Raw genomic sequence first — 19,918 nt, forward strand, 5'->3', positions numbered from 1 at the left:
TTAATTTAAAGCGATTAGGGCTTTTTGTCCAAACAAGTTATGTGCTTTAATATATGAAGAAAAAGAAAAGAAGGAGAAGAGGAAGAAATATGTAGCTGAGATTTTTGTTTCACCTTTTTGTTAGCATGTATTAAAAAAAAAAAAAAAAGAAAAGCAGCAATAGCTCTTAAAATTAGCAATTTAATATTCCACTGCCCATCTGATTTATTGCTTAGCCTTCCACATCTGAAACTCTCTGTCATTGAGACACTTGCCGTAATTTTATTTTTTTTTTTCCAATTTATAGCTGTCATTATTATATAAACCTCTAAAATTCGATCTGAGGGCAAATAATCTAGCTCATCTACCTGGTTTAAACATATAAGGACACTTTCCTTATTAGGAGATCTTGCTTTCATTAATTTCATAATGGATGAATAAAGTGAAAAACTTTTTGTAGCTCCTAATAGGTTTCAGGCACCATGAATTCTCTCTCCTGACAATAAATACAACACTTAATAAAAATGCAGCAAGTTTTGCTTGAGTTCAAACGGAATTGCTAACGTTCCCTGGACAGAGATCGATTTTTCTATCTTGGGATTGTTTTCCTCTGGTGTGTTCTCAGGCAAGTTATCTCTAGTCTCTGCCCATAAAAGTGAGGGATACTGAAGCAGTCATCTAGGTGCCCTCCACCCTTGACTCTCTGTAGCCAGTGGAGAGAAATAGCCGTTTTACAAAGAAATTCCTCCCATCTTGTGACGTGTCCCTCTCAGGTGGAAATAAATGTATGTCTGGACATGGTTCTTTCGTGGCTGCAGAGGAACTTTAAATGACTTGCAGGTATGATGACGTCTAAATAGTTAGGCTTAGGTGGGGTGAGATCTACCACAGTGTAAAAACTAAAAGCCAGAATCCAGTTTCCAAAGGTTACTTTGAAACTGGGAAGTGTAATTCATACAGGTTTTCAATAAGATATAGCTTCTTAAGAAACCTGGACCATTTGGGCAAATATTGCTTTCACTGCGCGTCTGGGATCCCGTGGGGGCTGAAGGTATGCAGCGTCTTCCTGGCAGTGCCATGAAGCAGAAGTATTCAGCCCTGTATATGCATCGAGGTAGCCGATGTACTTACACAATACCATGCTGTTCTGTGGGGCCATTTGTCAGAAGGTGTCAAAGTACTTTATAGTGCGACTCCTCGTGATCTGTGATATCAAGTAATGTAAATACGGTGCAAATGAGGCGGAAAGGAATGAGTCTCGGATCTCAGAATGTGAACGTACCCACTGAACTCAATTATGAGTGGTGGCTGGTTGCCAAGTCACTTCTCTGACATTGGGATGAAAAGATTGCTTACTCAATATAATTCTTGTATTTCCCCATCTCTTTGCTGCATCCCTTCCCAGCAAATCCTACTCTCCTGTAGATTTCCTTTGCCGGGCATGCAGCTCAGCTCCAAACACACGCTTTTCGTGATATCCAGTATCCTCCCAGTATCTCTCCCTTCCTCTGTATCAGCTCACACTTCTTGTGTTCATTCCTGTTTTCTCTCTGCTCCTTCCTTAGACCAAGTCTCCTATTCTCCGTTCACCGAGAATAGATGTCAAGCCAGACAAAGAAAGCAAGCTTACCCCAAAGAGCTTGTGTTAAGTACACGCTCCACTTAGGAATTGTGGTTCCGTATGTGAAATTAACTGTTCTAAAAAAGTGAAACGTTTAATGAGCTCTTTTTGTCATAATTTCCCATCGTCTCCCCATTATACATCCACATCAAGTTCTACCTGTCACGGTGTTTTTAGTAATAAGAGTCAGACTGTAAATACGCTTCACGGAGACTGTCAGTCACATCACAATAAACCTTCTCTTCTCATCAAAATGCCTAAACTATCTGCTTACAATTTTATGAAGGCTTTCAAACAACTCATCTTACTACTGTATAAAGATTCAAGGCATTATAGCTGATGCCTTACAATGCAGGCAGTCATCTGGCTAGTACCAACTATGTGGAAAATATTAACAAACCAGGGGGGAATGGACAGGGAGGAATTTGGCTGCCCTAGGGCCAAGGCATGGGAACAGCAGATGAAGCTGGGCTGGGCCTGAGCACACTCAGGTCTAGAAGCCGTAAGGGCTGCCGGACCCTTCTGCCCGAATTAGGAAGCTGCGTTTGGGAAAGCTCAGTTTTAATTCTGGCTGGGGTTACAGTGCCATTTGCAGGTCTGATTTGTTCAGGTCTCGTGTCAGAGGAAGTATGCCTGGCATTGTCTGGAAGGCATGGGCAGCCCTGGGATCCACCAGCTCACGCAGAAAGTCGGTCCCTGGAGTAATGGCATACCAAAATGTCTGGCAATAACCTTGTTCAGAGCAGCTTTCCAGGTAACTCTGAGCATCCTCTACAAAGTGAATTCTTTCTGTGACACTTGATCTGGAGCAGAGCTTTGTAACTCTGGCTTTTCCCTAATTTTGCATCAGTGGCTTTACAGAAGCAAGTTGCAGACTGGTGACATTGACTTCAGCCTCCACAATCAGGCTTTCAGGATCAAATTTTCAAACATGAGAAGAGAGAGAGTGCACAGACCCAGTCTCTGACCATCTGTGCCTGCAAAGCCGTCCGTTTTTATTTACCTTGGCTAGAAGAGATGCCTGTGTTCAAATGCCCTGACTTAGTTACACTCAATTAAACCCCACGTACGAGGTTTAACATCGCCGTGTGGGACATGCGTTTTTACAGACATAGCTAGTTGTTGCAAAGTTTGAAAATGTATTAGTTTGTTACGATAATGTTTTGTGGCATGAGTTTCTTTGATGTTTTAGTGGGCCGTTGCTATTTTTTTAGATAGAAGTGGATGTACATACCAGTATCTGTAGTGTAGACATTGCACTAATATTCTCAGAAGATTTTGTGCAGCACTGGAAACACCTCTGCTGCATGTGCTCCTCCTCTCAGCTTGCCTTTTGATTTAATACCAATGTTAACTCTGATACTACTGCTGGCTTATAATGGAAACATTTAGCACCATGCCAAAGGTAACATCTCAGCCCTGAAGGTGAGATCTTGTTGCCACATACATGTCTTCAAGAGCAAGACTTGTGCTGTAGCAGGAGACCCTTATTATAACAGCCTCTCCACACATCAGCCATTTGTTTCTGGCCGCTGTGTGGGTACCGTCCCCTTTTTATCCTCTGGGCAATCACGGCGGATGTTGCTAGGCGATCTCCAGCGAGGTTGCTCGCGTTGCACTGTCGTGTCTTAAGATACTCGTATCTGTGGGGATTTTTTTCCTTCCTTTGGGGTTAGAGGGGAGCTGCTGGCATTGCAGGAGGGTCCCGCATTCAGTTGGGTCTGGCTGATGCAGGAGAGGCAAATCCCTTGATGCCGTGGGGCAGGTTTGGTACATCGGGCAGGTAGCTGACACATCTGTTTTGTTTGGACTTTGTGTTAGGTATGCGTGTTACCAATCAAGGTCTGTCATTATTTGTGATTTAATTACTTCTGTGTTGTAAAAGGTCACTGAGATTTGCCAAGGTGGTTTTTCCTTCCTTTTAGCAAGACCCATGGGCCTCATCTTCTGCTGTTTTATACTTTCTGCTTCCATTTATACCTGTGCAAAATGCAAGTAAAAAATCTGAATAAAAGCCTTTTACCCTCACTCAGCACTGGCATAAACAGCTATGCAGCTGATAGTTCGGAGTGGATCCACAACAAAAAACACTTAAACAACTGAATTTTCACTAGCAGACTCTGTTCAGCTTCAGCTGAGGTGAGAGGCTGGGTCTGAGACTTTGGTCAGAGCCCTGTGCCTCTTTTCCAAGGAGAGGAACTAGCCACCGTCAGGGATGTTTCACAGAGATCACAACTATCAACTTGTGGCTACTGTACTCGGTGGGATGTTAGTTCCTTGATCCAGTGCTGTAACAACTAAATCTGTATCTTTTTGGTTTACTTTGTATCACGTTTTCCTTTTTTTTTTTTTTTTTTTTTTTTTAGCTCTATTTTCTGGGGGTATTTTGTGTTTTACTCATTAATAAAAATTTTAATGGCACAGGAAGCAGAAACCAGGCCCTCCTCCCTAGACTTCCAAAATTATAGTATCATCTGGAACATAAAGTGATGAGGTTTCTTCATGTGTGTTATATACATGGCTTATGTAGGTCTTAGCACCTGAGCTCAAAATTAGGGATATTTCAACTGATTCTTGAAAACTTCTTCTTGCAATGCCAGGTAGGGCAAGAACATTCAAAAAGCTGTTAACCTAAAATCAGTGTCTGATTTCCAGCAATCTGGAGGGTTAGATGTTAGAATTAATCCATTGTTAATGTATAGACCATTTAAGATGATGAATCTTAATCTGGATAGTTTCTGAACATTGAAAACATGCCCATGCAAAGTTCTGGTTTCAGTCCATCCATAATTTTATATCTAGCATGTCAAATAGTGGGTTTTAATAGTGTAGGAATACTGTTTCACAGATGAGAATAAAATGTCCTGATTTAATTGTTCTTTTATGTCATACTGATATTGTGGGCCACGTTTGGAGGTCTTTTTAATCCATAGGAGTTGTCCTGCTAACAGGCTTTCCATTCCTGCATTTGTAATACCATTCCCTGAATATGATCCTAAACCCTGCACCTCCAGCAGAATGATTGCCTGCTATCAAAGCATTGAACTTACTTTATTTCCTAGTACAATCCTTTAGGATTTTGGGACATAATGCCATAGCGTGGGAAAGCTGTAATCCAGCAGCACTGCCCTTGATCAGTTTTTCATCGTTCTCGTCCTGTTTGTACTGTACAAAGAGCAAGAAACAACGAAGCAAACAAAAGCTGCAGGTTTTGCCCTGGTGACACAGTTATCTTGTTGGATATAGGTGACATGGGTGTTAATATGGCAGTTTATATTTGTACTTTTAATACAGAACTCGGGCGATATAAATAAATGATAAACATTTCAGTGGCCCCTTATGGTTATGCAGCCTGTTAGGTCGTCTGTCTAACGGCTTCACGTGTATTTGCGTTCCTAAATTTACCTGGATTCCTATACATTTTCTGGGGTAATATGCTGTCCCTTTCGATATTCTCCAAAGTGGAGAAAAGAAAGCGTAGCTGAACCGTAAGTCTAGCTCATTGATTGTGGGGTAAAGTTCTGTAACATATAGTGAAATTTTGTCTTTTATGCAATAAGAGTGATGCAGATTTTATCTGATGGCTGCTGATACATTAAGTTGACAGCTGCACGTTGTATTGATTCACTACATTTTGATTTGCTCGGAGCCCTGCAGCTCGCAGTAATTTGATAAAACATTTATTTACACACAATCTGCTTTCTGAGTAGTGAAGTTTGTAGCTTTACTTGGTCTGTATCACTGTATGCTTTAAACGATATCAGTGGCACAATTTGGTGTTTATTTACAAGTTAAAGGGAATACAGTTCTGGGGAAAGTGCTGTCTGCGTTTTGCATCCGGTTAGGGAGAAGCTGTTGTAAATTTTTGTGGATTCATTCGGTGCTATCCTGCGTTATTAAGTACAGAAATACACAAGGTCTTGGCTTTTTTTGCCTGCTGAAACTCAGGAGATTTCAAGGTTTCAAAAGTACCATGATGACGAGGTATTCAGTAATAAAGGTAGAAATAACTTGTTTCTTGGTTATAGCTCCAGTCACCTGCCATTTTGAAAACCATTAGATAGACCTGTATAACTGTGTCTTGTATTTTAAAATAGTAAATTTGGGGTTATTTCTAATTCCCTTCCATTGTTAAGTTTATTCCCTGCAAGCATCCAAAGCTGTCTCTGCTGTCACAGTCTAGAAGTGGAGTTTTGCTCTCACGTGGAAGTTCGGATTCTCGTCAGCACTCGTCTCTCCAGTCTGCAGTTAAAGAAAGCCATCACGTGTCACCAAGGCCGGCTGCATTGTGCCACCCGAGCGGTGCCGTGGGCCCCTGACATTAAAGAGTTCATCTTTCCCCACCTGAGCTCTTACCATGTCCTGTGCCACTGTGCTCATTCCCATTTTCTCCAGGGAGAACTGGTGGAGCTACGCACTGGGAACAAAAGGTGCATTACTTTCAGAAATGGATCTTCAGGCAAGAAATGCCACTGATGCCGATGTGTCTGGCAGTAGGTCTGGACGGAAACCTGGCCGAGGCTGACGCTGACGTTGAACCAGCCAGCAGCTTGTTGTTGGTCCCTGATTTTCCTGAGACACCCTTCCTCATGCTGACATGAAATTTGGTGCAGGCTGGCTTTTGCTACTGTATCAGCTGAAATGTTTTGCTTTTCCCCTTTGTTTCCAGTTTTCTGCTGAATGGAAAAATATGTTTCATTTTAATATCGTTGCATTGCATCAGCCACATGCAATAAATTGCACGTATTTGTAAAGGTACCTAAATCTAACGCCAGGCTTATGTTTCTAGAAGACAGATGTCAGGGCCTGTTAGTGCATAGTAAATGTAAATTACAACAGCTTTTGTAGCTTGCATCAACATTTTGAAAGCCTCAATGTTTAGTTCAACAACATAGTGATATTTCTGGACTTGCAGCATTTCTTTTAAATACATGTGATGTGACCGGTGTATACCATGGTGCATACCATGCTCTCTGAACCCGCTGCATGGGGTCTGGAGAAGATATGGAGGAGGTGACCATGTGGCTGGGACCTTTGCACCAGCATCCTCTGTGCTCTGGGAAGTTTAATTATCTTGGGTGTTGTGTTGCCTGGAAGCAGCATGGGTCTGGCTCTAAGCAAGAGTCACTCTTTAAGACTCTTGATTTATTAGAGTCTGTCAGAGAAAAGTGGTAGTTGAAGCATTTTAAATACCATTTCCTATAAGACTAAATACCTGAAGTACACAGGGAATTCAGAATTAAGTTCACTTCAAATGAAGAGAAAATAAACAAATGAGTAAGCCTATGTTTTGATTGTATGAAGAGATCCTTAATTTAAAGGAAGCTATCGAGCAACAGTGAAGCAATTCATTCAAACACTCCTCAGTAATCTATTAAGTCAATTATTCTTCACCATCCCACCTCTTTAGCTGCGCAGGGTTGACTAACAGCATTTTTAACCAGCACATCCAGCGCTTCCCAGTGAAGAAACAAAGGAAACTGGGCAGTTGGTGAATGCAATGAAGCTCAAGGCTACCCTGTAGTTGGGTACATCATACCAAAGTCAGTGCTTGGGTTTATTACTTCAAATAAAAATACAGAGAAGAATTACCTGAAGAAGAGTGCTCCTGACAAGTAAGAGTTACCATATGAAACTGAAAAGAGAAACTTTAAACAGGAGGGTTCCCGTGTCCCACGGGATTCTGAGCACTGGATTTGAACCCTGTGTTAGTGATGGATGCCCAAATGCATGTATTTTGGATAAAAATCAGTCAGTGTAGTTTTATGGCAGCCCATGTTGCTGATGTGACCTGTACCAGTTGGGAATCACCCTAAATGTTCACAGCAGCTGTACAACTAACAGGTTGTGCTCAGCTATACCTGTGTAAATCTGGGTTGACGGCAACATCATGGCTGCCGTTAACCTCTCTTAACTGGGAAAGGGTATGGCGTTTGAGGATCTTTAGGATCCGTAGGAGGCTGAAGATTGCAAAGGCATTGACAATTTTTTCTTCACACACATATCCTTCAGTGTATTCTCTTTAATTAGGAAGCAATTGAGCAATTCTTTGTTGAGTTACCATGCTACTTCATTAATCCAACCGTGGTTTTACAGGATAACAATATGTCTGTTGGGTGTTTTCAGTGTGTCTCAACCTACTAGACGTGGTTTGACTGATGATCGGTTTAGTCATGATTCTGACGTGCTCCTTTGTTATAGTTCTAATTGTTTTTAAGAATGAATTGTAGTTAATTAGCAAGCTGCTTGCAGTTCATGGAGCTCATAGCAATGTCAACACTTGTTGTATAAGGTTGTGCAAATAACTGGAGCTTTGCTTAACTGAAATAATGATTCAAACCATCAGAAAAAATATTTGACATAGCCAAAATATTTACATTTTCAAGTAAAATAAGAACAAAAATCTGACCAACCATTTGACTTGTCATTAGACTTCCAGTTTAAAAGACATGTTAGAAAAAGGGAATTGGAAATGCAGAGAGGCAGCGTGGTTGGATGATCCCTCTTTTGTCTACTGGGCGGAGAGGTACAGCACTTACCCTGAATGCAGGAAACCAAGTTTAAATTCCTCTGCTGTCTTAAAATATTTGAGTAGCTAATACCCAGCTCAAAGGTTAATTACTAAATGCTGGTTGTTTGCTATATCTAGTATCCTTCATACTCTTTTTTTACTTGCTGAGCTCTGTATCAGAGTACAAGTTAATTACTGTGGGGTTTTTTTCATGCTTTTTAAGCACCATCTTTGCTTCATTCTCTGAGATTTCAGAACCACATTTTGTAAGACCGTCGTTTAATCCCAGCCGGCAACTAAGCCCCACACAACCGCTCACTCACTCTCCCCGCATTGGGATGGGGGAGAGAATCGGAAGAGTAAAAGTGGGGAAAAAAACCCCAAACCCATTGTTGGTTGAGATAAGAACAGTTTCATAATTGAAATAAAACAAAATAGTAGTAATAATAATAATAATGATAAAAAAATATACAAAGCAAGTGATGCACAATGCAGTTGCTCACCACCCGCTGACCAATGCCCAGCCAGTCCCCCAGCAGCGGCCCCCCGGCCAGCCTTCCCCCAGTTTCTGTACTGAGCAGGACGTCATATGGTATGGAATAGCCCTTTGGCCAGTTTGGGCCAGCTGTCCTGGCTGTGCCCCCCCCAGCTTCTTGTGCATCTCCAGCCTTCTCAGTCGGCAGAGCATGAGAAGCTGAAAAGTCCTTGGCTTAGTCAAAGCGCTACTGAGCAACAACTAAAACATCCCTGTGTTATCAACATTATTCTCATACTAAATCCAAAACACAGCACTATACCAGCTACTAGGAAGAAAATTAACTATTCCAGCCAAAACCAGGACAAAGACACTGCTTTTTTCATCTTGTTTGCAAAAGTATAGCAATATTAAGCAGGTTTTCTCATGCTGTAAGTCAGTGTAGATTCCTTGCCGTTGGTAAAACCAGACTGAGTAACAGAAGTCGAATATTCTGGCTTGTTATGTATATAGGAGTGAAAGACGTAAGGTGCTTCACACTCCTATGAGTGCAAGAGGCCTGTCTTAGATTTCCCTTTTAAAATCTGAACTTTTACATTGCTTAGAAAAGATGATTTTCAGAGTAGCTGGTGATCAGAGGGAATACTGTAGTGGAGGTGGATCATTTTTGGTTCAGGTTTATGAAAGCTGCAGTTTACTTATCTCTTATCATTGCTTCTGTACTCTTGGTTTTTCTCCAGCTCTTGGATAATATGTTTTTCTTTAGTGAATAGTGAAGAGCGTCACGAGGAATTTCATTACTGGCTGGAGTGGTTTCAAAAGCTTGCTGCTGCTTTAAGAAGCCAGATTTACATATTTCATGTTTAAAAGATTTACAATATGTCTCACATGCCTGTATAGAAAGATGGAGCTCTCATTATAGGTTTAATGTCACCGTGATACAAGGATTAATACTCTTTCCTCCGCCTCGGTCTACGCGGCTGGTTGCAAGTGACTGGTATGTTCCTGGTTGACTAAGCTGTAGGGGTGTTTTCATATTCAATGAGATGCATTTTTGAATAATTAAAGCAAGCTTTTACATCACTCTGGAGAAATCCACAGACAGCAATCCTAGAGGAAGATCAAGGACTGGAGCATCTTTCCAGGCTTCTGGTTATTTTCTGTCATGCGCTGGGGAAGGAGGGAAGGGATTGTTGACTTTAATTGCAAAGGTTAAGCGCTTTGTATCGAAGAGCCGAACCGGAGGAAGGCTCGAAGGGCCGAATTCTGCCCTCGGTAACCGTGTTGCAGCCTCGGCACGGTCGCCGTTGCAGGCTGTTCCATGCTCTAATAGACAGGGATATTTCACCCTTAGGAAGTGTCTCCTCACCAGTGTGTGATGCAGAACATGAGCTGATGGAAGATGCCGCTCAAGTGCTACATGATAATTGGGCACTTGGGGATGTGCCGTGACATGCTGGGCAAGTGTTTTCTGCAAGGTCCCGCTGTAGCACAGGTGGGAATTTCTAATGGCCCGGTGAACGCTGCGCACATGTTTCCCCTGTGCTGAGACACGGTTATTTCTCAGCTGGTTTCGCAGAGCCGTCCGTGTGGCTGGGGGCAGGATCCACTTCAGAGCGATGCGAGCTGCATCCCTGGATGCAGGAGGACGGAGGGTTAAACGAGGGGACTGTCAGAACAAAAAGTGATTAACTACTGGCCCAAACTGGTCCCTCCTGAAGGTGTAAACCCTTCCGGTTTCATTTCAAGAATATTTTCAAGGTCCGTGGAGTTCTTTGAATAAATGGACACAGCTTTTTTCACACTTTCCTTGCCTGGGGCCAGGGGAACACGCTGTCAGCTCCAAGAAGGTGCAGGACTGGGTCCTTTCCTGCTTGTGCATGATGGCATTTTCTTCCTTTACCTTTGCCTTTTGCCAGTCTTTTTTTTTCTTCAGGTCTGTGTTGAGATGGGGGGGCGGGGGGGAAGCATTATAGGCTGTTTCTGAGATTTTTAAACTTCTTTGTTTTGAGATGGCATGGACTTACTGGCTGGTAACTTGTATGAAGCTTCTCAGTTATCTAAGATTTGATTTTTGATAACTTGCTGAAATTAAGAAATAAAGTCTCCAACACTACAATAAATGTTATCTGAAATTTGGCAATCTGAGGACACTGAAGTGATAATTTGTGTTAAATATATAGATGGATATAAATATGTACGCATGCATGGGCAGTATACTCCCACGTATATTTACACACACGCAAACTATGGATACAAACTATGGATTTAAATATAACTTGAATTGACTCATGTAAGTAATTTTAAAAATTACTGTAGAAAGAAAATATTCGTTTTAGATGTTAACACTGATGTTATAGTTCTCCTAGTTAAGAGGAAGCTGTGTTTTTCTGCAAATACTTGCTTTTAGAGCTTTTGTTGTCCAAAACTCTTTTTTTTTCCCCTGAGGATGTTAAGTCCTTTCACCAAGCCAATGAAAAGTTCCATTAATGTAAGCAGGATCAGAGCTCACTGGGTATGCTTATTGCTGAATTAATAAATACCTGGGAAAATAAATAGTTATGATGCAAGCAGTAAAATTGCCTTATACACCAGAAGATGAGATTTAGCATAAATAAAGTGTATGTTTGCCCCGCATCCCAGCAGCATTCAAACTCACTGTTTTGACTGCGTGATTTCATATCTGTGCTCACTGCAAGATGGAAAGGGTTTTCATTTCAAAACTGAAGTCAATAATTATGGAGGTTATCATTTTCATGCTCAGAAATTCATGTCATTTTCATAAATCATTCATTTCATTTCATAAATCATGCTTTACAGCTGCAGAATGGAAACTTATTGCTGGACATTGATGAAAATCTTGTTTCAGTCACTCAGGTAAGGTTGTGACACTAAAAATGTTTTAAGGAAATATAGATGAAATCATCTATAGGAATAGTGCAATTTGAAAATGTTCGGCTTGGGATTAACTTAACTGGAACGTAGCTAATATCAGATGTGAATAATTTAAAAAAGCATAATGGGTGAAATCAGTTCTGTAGGGACAGTGAAATCACAAAAATAAAAGATAACTATTTGGTGTCCAGAGTCTCGTATGCTGCAAGTGGATAAAACTACATCTATATCAGAGAAGTTGCATTCATTTATTCAGGCTGAGAAATGGGTTGTAGAAATAAGCTAGATACAGAATGCAGAGGTGAACCATTTGGGGCTTTAAAATCCCACATCCAAGTGTTGCTGTTTAAGACTGTCTCTCGTAAGTAAACGATGAAGTTGTGTTCCCACTAAATTTCTGTTTACATCCTCTGACCTAGTTCTATAGCTCCTGTTGCATATAAGGTTGCTATTCTGTGAGAAATAATTCCCCTGTAAATATATTCCTTTTCCTTGGGGGAATATTGTGAATGAGGGTTTATTACAACAAATAGTGAAGTCGGCTTTCCCACTCTCTCCAGCTGCCTGTTTAGAAATCCATCCGCAGAGTTTCTCTTCAGAGCTTTAGCAGAATTATATCTGTGAAGAGTTTCCAAAGATCCATCACCTTGAAGCACTCTGGAAAGTATTATTATTCCCATTTTACAGGGGTATTGAGGCACAGAGATCTGAGTTGCCATCTTTCAAATACATACCATATAATCCTGAGTTCAAAAGTATACTATCAGTTTTCAGTGTTGATATGAAACATAGAATACTTTTTCCACAAAAAATGTGCAACTTTACAGACACTTCCCCTTAGTCTTTGTAACCACGTATGCCCTGCCCTTTCGCATCCCCTCTGGCTTGCTCTCTTGCTTCCTCACCTGGGATGGAAGCACTGGGGGAGCCTTTGCTCATGGCCTCCTCGAGAGGACACATGCTATTTCTTAGCAAGCCAGAGAAGAGAAAACAGTGAAAAACTCACCAGTCATGCAGGAAAAGGGCAGATTTAGGGGTGGTGCTGAACAAGCAATTTGGAGAGATGAGAAGAAACCGGCTCTTTCTGTAAACTGGTGTCACCTGGCATCTCTTGAGTCAGTAGTGCCTACAGGAGGCTTGAAGTGATTTCCAAACGAGTGCTGCTGTTGTCATTATTCCAACTTTTCTGGGAATGTTAACAATCCTTGCCTAGTGTGTTTGCACACACTGCAGAACTGACTTAAGGGCTTTTCTTTTTTGCAGAAGCTACTTCTAGCAATATTTTAGTAAGGTACACTAAAATCGGTGTACCCTGAAGAAAACATGGATTTTCTTCTTCCCTCCTTCTTCCATTTCCACGCAGATACTTAGAGGGTTATATAAGCCCATAAGAAGAAAATAAGTTGTCATAGCACTAAAGCAATGTGATCTATTTAATATAAGACATGATGTGAGGAAATGTGAAATAATTCATCCCTACGTGCATCATTAGACATAAAGCTGAGAATCATCCAAGCTGCTAGACAAATTCCAGGTCTAAGTGATTGTAGCATTGCTTTTGTATATGGGAATAGAGATTGGATTGCAAAAATGTATAAACCTTTGAAATTATTATATTTTGAATGATAGTCTTATTTCTTAAAGGGTCATTTATAAGAGAAGATTGAGGGGGGGAAAAAAATCTTAGAACGATCTTGCTCCTTTGGTAGGTTGTAAAGACTGACCAGCCTGTGTGGTTACTGTCCAACGCGCCAGGTGTTGGCTACATTTGCAGCTCAAGGCTCAACTGAATTTCAAGCCTGTTTATGTGATAGGAGCCTGCAATGTTTGTGTGCCTCAGCTGGGGAGGAGATTCAATGAACTGAATTAAGATTTGCATTAAATCTCATTCATAATGAGAATTGTGGCTTCCCACATGTGCGGGTGTGATTGAGTGTGATACAGGGAAGAAGGAAAGTCACTAAGCAAAAGAAAGGTAGTGGGGAAGGATAGTTCTTGAGTTCCCATCACGGCTTTCCAAAATAGCCACCCTGATAAGGATGGTAGATGGGTTTTAGGTTTCCTGCAGAGCTATAAGGGGTCCTTGCTTAACCATCCCTGGACTCCAGATGAACTGATTTGCAGATGCAGGTGGGTGGAAGAGAGTCATTTTACTCCAGAACACGTGAAGGAGCTTTGATTATACAGCCACTCAAGGTGCTCCTTATTATGAAAGTGCTTTTTCTCTTCTGGTCCAGTTGAGTGAGACCTGTATGGGTGACCTATTTTGAGATCAAACGGAAGGACGCCCTGAGAAAACATTTCTAGCATGAGTTGAATGTAGAGCTACAAACCTAGGATAACCCAGTTGTGCATCCTCCTTCAAGTCCACTTATCCAGGTCACACGTGTCCCATGGGCTAGGGGAAATCAGGCAGCACTTTAAAAGCCCTTCCCTTCTGTATCCTGTCACTTCCACAGTCTGCTGCCGTGTTTTAAGACCTTGAAATGGGGGTTTAGAAAAAGAGCCAGGGTAAAGGGTTGGCCATAAATCATGCTTGGTGCGCACTGATGTTAAGGGCAGAGCAGTAATGCATCCAGTCCCATTCTGGGTAGTTTTTTCATGCTTTATTCATTTTTTTTATGGTGGAGAATTCCCTACAGAATCATTTTATAGGGTCAGCTGCTGGCTATTTGAGTCCATCAGCAATATCAAAATCCCACAGCTTGAATGCATGTGCTTCCTCCGTATGGGACTTGACATTTGAAGCCTACATGGCTTTTGGGGGATTTATATTGCTAGCTGTTACTAGTTAACTTTACAAGTTGTAACTAATTAACTCACAGTTTCTTCTCCTCAAAAGATAAATGGATTTTTTTTTTTTTCTCTTTACAGGCTGTTACCCAACTAGAGCTTTTTGGGGACATGTCCACTCCTCCTGATGTAACCTCTCCCCCAGTGAGTATCCAGGAAAACTGAACTGTGCATTTTTCTACATGCTATTTTCAGCACATTTATTGAGCATATTTACAATTCAGATCATCAGCCATTCCAGTAGGGAGGATTTTAAAGTAGTTTTTATGTTGCGAGAAACTAAAAGTGAAGCAAATTGAATGTGGAGTCACTGCTTCATGATGATGTGCAAAAATATCTTCAATTTTTATTTTTCTGATATAGGGCTAGGTGTCACATAAGATAGAACCTGAGCTGCAGATCTCCTTCCCTGGTGTTTATCAGAGGTGCATGCTTCACTGCACTCTGTCTCTCCACTGCACTGCAGGAAGATCCAGTTACAGCCTTATATATCGTGTCTCTTTGGTTCCACCAAGCACATATCCCAGAACTGCCGTTAAAGGAAGGAAGACAAAACAGTAAAGAGGGGGAGGGCTGAATGTGTTTTGAGGGCAAAGAAAATTTTCTCAACATGCTTTTCTGCATCATAAAATGAAAAAAACATCATTTTCCTATAAAGTTTTTGAACCTTACATTAAGCCGCAGGGGAATATGAATATACTGAGAAAATTGAGGCGTTGTGAAGTCATCAGCCTTGGATCTCCAAGGTATTCTGGAGCATGTCTGGGACGAGATGTTCAAAGACCTGTCTCCTCATCCTTAGCTTGCTCAATTAGATTGGATTTCTCCTTTAACGTAGACCTATGGTTCTGGTCCTGTTGGTTAATTGGAAGCAATAGGTATTCACTTTTCCATAAATCCTGCAGATATTTCATTTGCCTTTACTGTTTCTTCCATTAATGCCTTGGTCTGCTGCCTCTACTGCTTGTCACCTAACACCTAGAATCACAAGTCTTTATGTTCTAGAGGAAGAAATGATGTCAATATTTTGCATGTGATGTATTCCAGGCAAATTTTATTTTTATTTTTTTTGTCTGGTACAAATTCTCTCATTTTCTTTCTTTTTCTCCTGTCTCCAGCAAATTCTAATACTGTTATTTCTACTGCTTCTTTCCGTCTACATCTTTCCATTCTTTTTTCTTTTTCTTTCTTCCTTCCAAACTTGTATTTTTTGAGTTACGGATGATGTGACAGCAAAGTATGTGCTGCAGAAGCTGCAGCTGATATGCCACCATTGTATTTTATTCCTGTTTTCGTGCAGACTCCTGCTACTCCAGGTGATGCCTTTATCCCATCTTCATCCCAGTCACTTCCTGCTAGTACAGACATGTTTGGTTCTGTACCTTTCAGCACTGCTGCCGTACCCTCAGGTAAGAAATCTGGGGAGATACGAGCTTGACTCAAATTTGGTGATCAGTTCTCAGCTCTGGTTTGCATTTCAGTACTCGGGGTGTTAATTTAGTACAGAGGAAATGGGAAAGGATTTTGAGGACAGTGCTGCAGGGCAAGGCAAAACAAGTCTTTAATAAGCAGGGAGTACAGTATTTTGAATTTACCCGCATTTTTTAAAACAAAAGCCAAAAAAGTCACTGGGAGTTCAACCATAGTTCAGCCAGCTGGATAACATACCATCTAGGTACCGTAGCAAGAGAGAAAAAAACATTTAGTTTAGCTTTGCTGTCTTTGCGGTAGCAATGATATCCTGTGCTGTCTCCAGTAAATAGAGAATGAGACATGGAGAATTCAGTTGCATTTCAAAGGTATTCCACTTAGTCAAATCCTGGTATTTCCTTTAGACTTTTCTGTGTTCCTCAAAGTGCTCAAAATTCAAAAGCTCTGTAGCATTCGGCAGACACACAAGGCATGTGGTTTTGACTGCTGATCTCTCCCTGGGATACTCGGAGCACTGCAAGAGCAGCGCTCGCAGCTCCACTTACGGAAAAAAAAAAGGAGGAGGAGTGCCTTGAATCATTCAACAGTGACTTTCTAATTGGTTACCTCCTTCTCTGATGGGCTCCGTTGCAGCATCAGGTTAGCCACTGCATCTCAGAAAGGTTACACTGATGGTGAAGTGTTTGGGGATAACGTCAGATGAAAACCCTCGCTGCTTGGACGAGGTTACAGTGGGGGCAAGATAAAAGGGCATCTGGAGAATCCATCATAGCCATCTATTGAAATAGACCTATATCTGAGTTACCGTTCTTTCATCGCTCATTAATTTAGTCTTTCGAAGTTCTGTTTCTATTTTATTTTTATTTTGGCTTTTCCCTTTACGACTTTGCAATCACCCTTACATTCAGCATTACAAAACAGCCTAGAAATAAAGCAAAGGGGAAGAGGTACAGGAGGACTCAGAAAAACACTCGGGTTAGAAATAGGAGTTTTAAAGCTACAACAGTATTAAAAGTAAAAGAGAGGTTGCATATTATAAAGTACTAGCAGTAAATCATTAATTTAAATGTGAAGCAGCATATCTGTAAAGCATAATACTTCTGTCAGTGGAACATAATTGTATTACGTGGTTTAATTTGTAACATTTGTTACAGTAGTTTTGGTTTCAGATTTTTTTTTTTTCATTGTAAGTAGCAAAGCACCTGAGCATATAATTCCTACACAGTCAGACTCTTGGTAGCTTGAGAAGAGGGTTCAGGTCTGACAGGAAGCAATTACAATTTATTTTTAATCTTTAATTTCCTCTCCAACTAGAGAGGCTTTAGCATAATACCTGAAGCAGTTTGTTGTTATTAGATATGTAGTACAGGAGAAGCTCAGGACCTTTTTGATGTTCTCAATAACCAGGTAATAACCAAATGTGGTTTTTCAAATCTGAATTCATTTGGGCTCTGTCTTTTTATTATGCAATTTGAGACACTTGCTTTGCTCTTCGGTGTCCCAATGGTTTGAACTGTGACTGTTTCAGAAGAGATGGCATAGAGTCTTTCTCTCGCAAGAAGGTCGCGCTGTCATTAGAGGGCCCTTGAGCTGCTGTCTAATATATATGAAGGTGCTTGCCTGTAACTTAGAACCAGTTTTGTCGCTGTGCCACTGGCAGGAGTCAGCTGGTGTTCGAGTCACTCTCCCCAACAAAGAATGAAAGCAAAAAGGATGAGGAACTGTGGCAAAGCTACGCAGAGGGGAGGGAGTCCTGGGCGTCCTCTTCCTTCCCTCTGCTTGCTCTGGCGGCTCATTTTTTAGCAGCGTAGGGGCTGCTCTGAAAAGATGAACTCCATCCCAGCCTGACCCAGCGCATCATGGTCAGTCCCAGAGATCCCTGCCCCGAGAGGAACGGGACGGGCAGAGGTGAAAGGCAGAGGATGGGCAGAGTCAGGGTAGCAAGAAGAGCCTGCAGAGCTCAGTGGTGAGGAGCAGGGTTGTGCTGCAAGGGGATGAGTTTAGGGAATGTTTTGGGAGCTCCTGTGGTTTGACCAAGCTGACCCCAGCTATGCTTTGACAGAGCCCTGGGGAAGGGAGCTGCCAGATGGCCAGCTGCTGCTGAGGTCCATGCACACAGGTCTTCACAGACCCAAGGGGGTACTCACTGAGGAAAAGAAGAACTTTTTTGTTCAGATGAGGGGAAGGATTATCGCCAATATCTACCAATTTGTGGTTTTGTATACAAGTATTTGTTCAGTGATGTGAATTCATCCATGTCTTTCAGTTTTCTTTTTAAGTATGCTGAAGCTCCGGGAACACTGATGTAGCCTGCGTGTTTCTGATTTATTGTGTAGCTTTTTCTGTGTGCTCTTGACAGTAGTCTTAAAATCTTTCATTTTTTTTTAATTCCCCTGCTCTCTTTATTCTTTGAAGGTTATGTTGCCATGGGAGCTGTTCTGCCCTCATTCTGGGGACAGCAACCACTTGTTCAACAGCAGTTGGCCATGGGTGCTCAGCCTCCAGTTGCTCAGGTGATGCAGGGAGGACAGCCGATAGCGTGGGGCCAGCCCGGTATTTTTCCTCCTACTCAGCAACCGTGGCCATCTGTAGCTGGTCAGTTCCCACCAACTGCCTTCATGCCAACACAAACTGTTTTGCCTTTACAAGCAGCCATGTTTCAAGGTACCATTGCTCCTATAGCTACTGTTCCACCCACAAGTGATTCCAACAGATCGAGTCCACAAACAGACAGGCCCAGACAGAAAATGGGAAAAGAAATGTTTAAAGATTTCCAGATGGCTCAGCCTCCACCAGTGCCATCAAGAAAACCAGATCAGCCTTCCCTCAGTTGTACCTCAGAGGCCTTCTCAAGTTACTTTAACAAAGTTGGGATGGCACAGGAAGCAGATGATTGTGATGACTTTGACATCTCTCAGTTAAATTTGACTCCTGTGACTTCCACGACACCGTCTACAAATTCACGTGAGTATTTATATGCTTTCAGCCATACTTTCCTCAGATGTGACTGCTCCTCAAAGCTTTTTTTTTTTCCCATACAGTAAATTGCAACACAGGTACGGACTGAGAACGTTCATGCATGGTCTAGCTTATTAAATGTGTTCCAGCCGTAAAGAAAATTATCAGGAAGGAATTTCAGAGACCATTGAAATCAACAGCCCCGATAGCTGCAGTCTGAAATTTCATTTCTAAGAAGACAGTAATATATGTTCTGTGCTAGGGACATGCAAGCTGGTTGGAAAATGCCTATGACATTCAGCCTTACAAATGGTTTCGCTTATGTCCCATTCAAGCCATACTTTGCAGAAATTAGGGGATGGGTATTTATTTTAATAGCTTGGTGTATTGGACATGTGAGGAAATTCATTGAAGAGCTGTAAAATAAGCTTATCATGTTTGTAGCATGGAGATGGGGGATTTTGCAGATTGCTGAAAAGAGGAATTCATGAGACACAGATTTACCAGGGGCCAGCCGGAGACCTTCTGTTTCGCTTACCTGCCATAGGGCAGGTGGCTCATGCATTCTTATTGGAATGTAATGGCATCTCCCTGGTTCCTAAAGACATATGCCAGATGCAGCCAAACTTAATTTGGGAACAGCTGAATGAAATCAAATATATGGAATTGATAATGACTTCTGTGTTCAAATTCACCTCTTACAACTCCTCGTCAGAAAATAATTTTCAGGCGTAATAAAAATTGAGGGCTCTAAAGCATGAGCAAATTTTGTGCTGCTGTGTCTTTCTGAACAAATTAACGGATATATATTCTGTTGCTGTTACCTTAATCTTTGTTTAGCTCCAACCCCTGCACCCAGACAGAGTTCTCCATCAAAATCATCAGCATCTCATACCAGTGATCCTGCTGCAGATGACCTCTTTGAAGAGGGGTTTGAAAGCCCAAGCAAAAGTGAGGAGCCAGAGGCTGTGAGTAGCAACAAGGTTTCTAAATACTAATTAGCTCTTTTTAGCTAGAAAAGACCGAAGTTACTTCAATGTTGTTTGGTAGTGTCAGAAATAACTATTCTAATAGGGCTGGGTGGTATTTAAGGGGGAGCTGCAGACAGCATTCACTTCCCAGTTCAGTTTTGATAGCTAAAAGCAAGACGTTTATGTTGATGTGCACTAATATTGCATACAAGGAACCAAACTCAGAGTTCATATGTAAGGTTATATATGTTAGTTGTATCCAATGTCTGTTTTAGCATACCAGC

At 41.5% G+C, this 19,918-nt stretch overlaps 1 protein-coding gene across 1 annotated transcript in view; it reads left to right on the forward strand.

Annotated features, from left to right (window-relative positions):
• The window catches only part of DAB1 (DAB adaptor protein 1), a 122,783-nt gene that overhangs the window by 91,231 nt on the left and 11,634 nt on the right, over positions 1 to 19,918 (forward strand). Inside the window, exons 9-13 of the mRNA XM_072867389.1 lie at positions 11,407 to 11,463; positions 14,356 to 14,418; positions 15,575 to 15,683; positions 18,121 to 18,669; positions 19,504 to 19,631. Coding sequence (XP_072723490.1) covers positions 11,407 to 11,463; positions 14,356 to 14,418; positions 15,575 to 15,683; positions 18,121 to 18,669; positions 19,504 to 19,631 — 906 coding nt within the window. The remainder of the gene's footprint in view (positions 1 to 11,406; positions 11,464 to 14,355; positions 14,419 to 15,574; positions 15,684 to 18,120; positions 18,670 to 19,503; positions 19,632 to 19,918) is intronic.

Source organism: Ciconia boyciana, chromosome 7 (assembly GCF_034638445.1).
Source record: "Ciconia boyciana chromosome 7, ASM3463844v1, whole genome shotgun sequence".
In the NCBI taxonomy this organism is placed as follows: Eukaryota; Metazoa; Chordata; class Aves; order Ciconiiformes; family Ciconiidae; genus Ciconia; species Ciconia boyciana.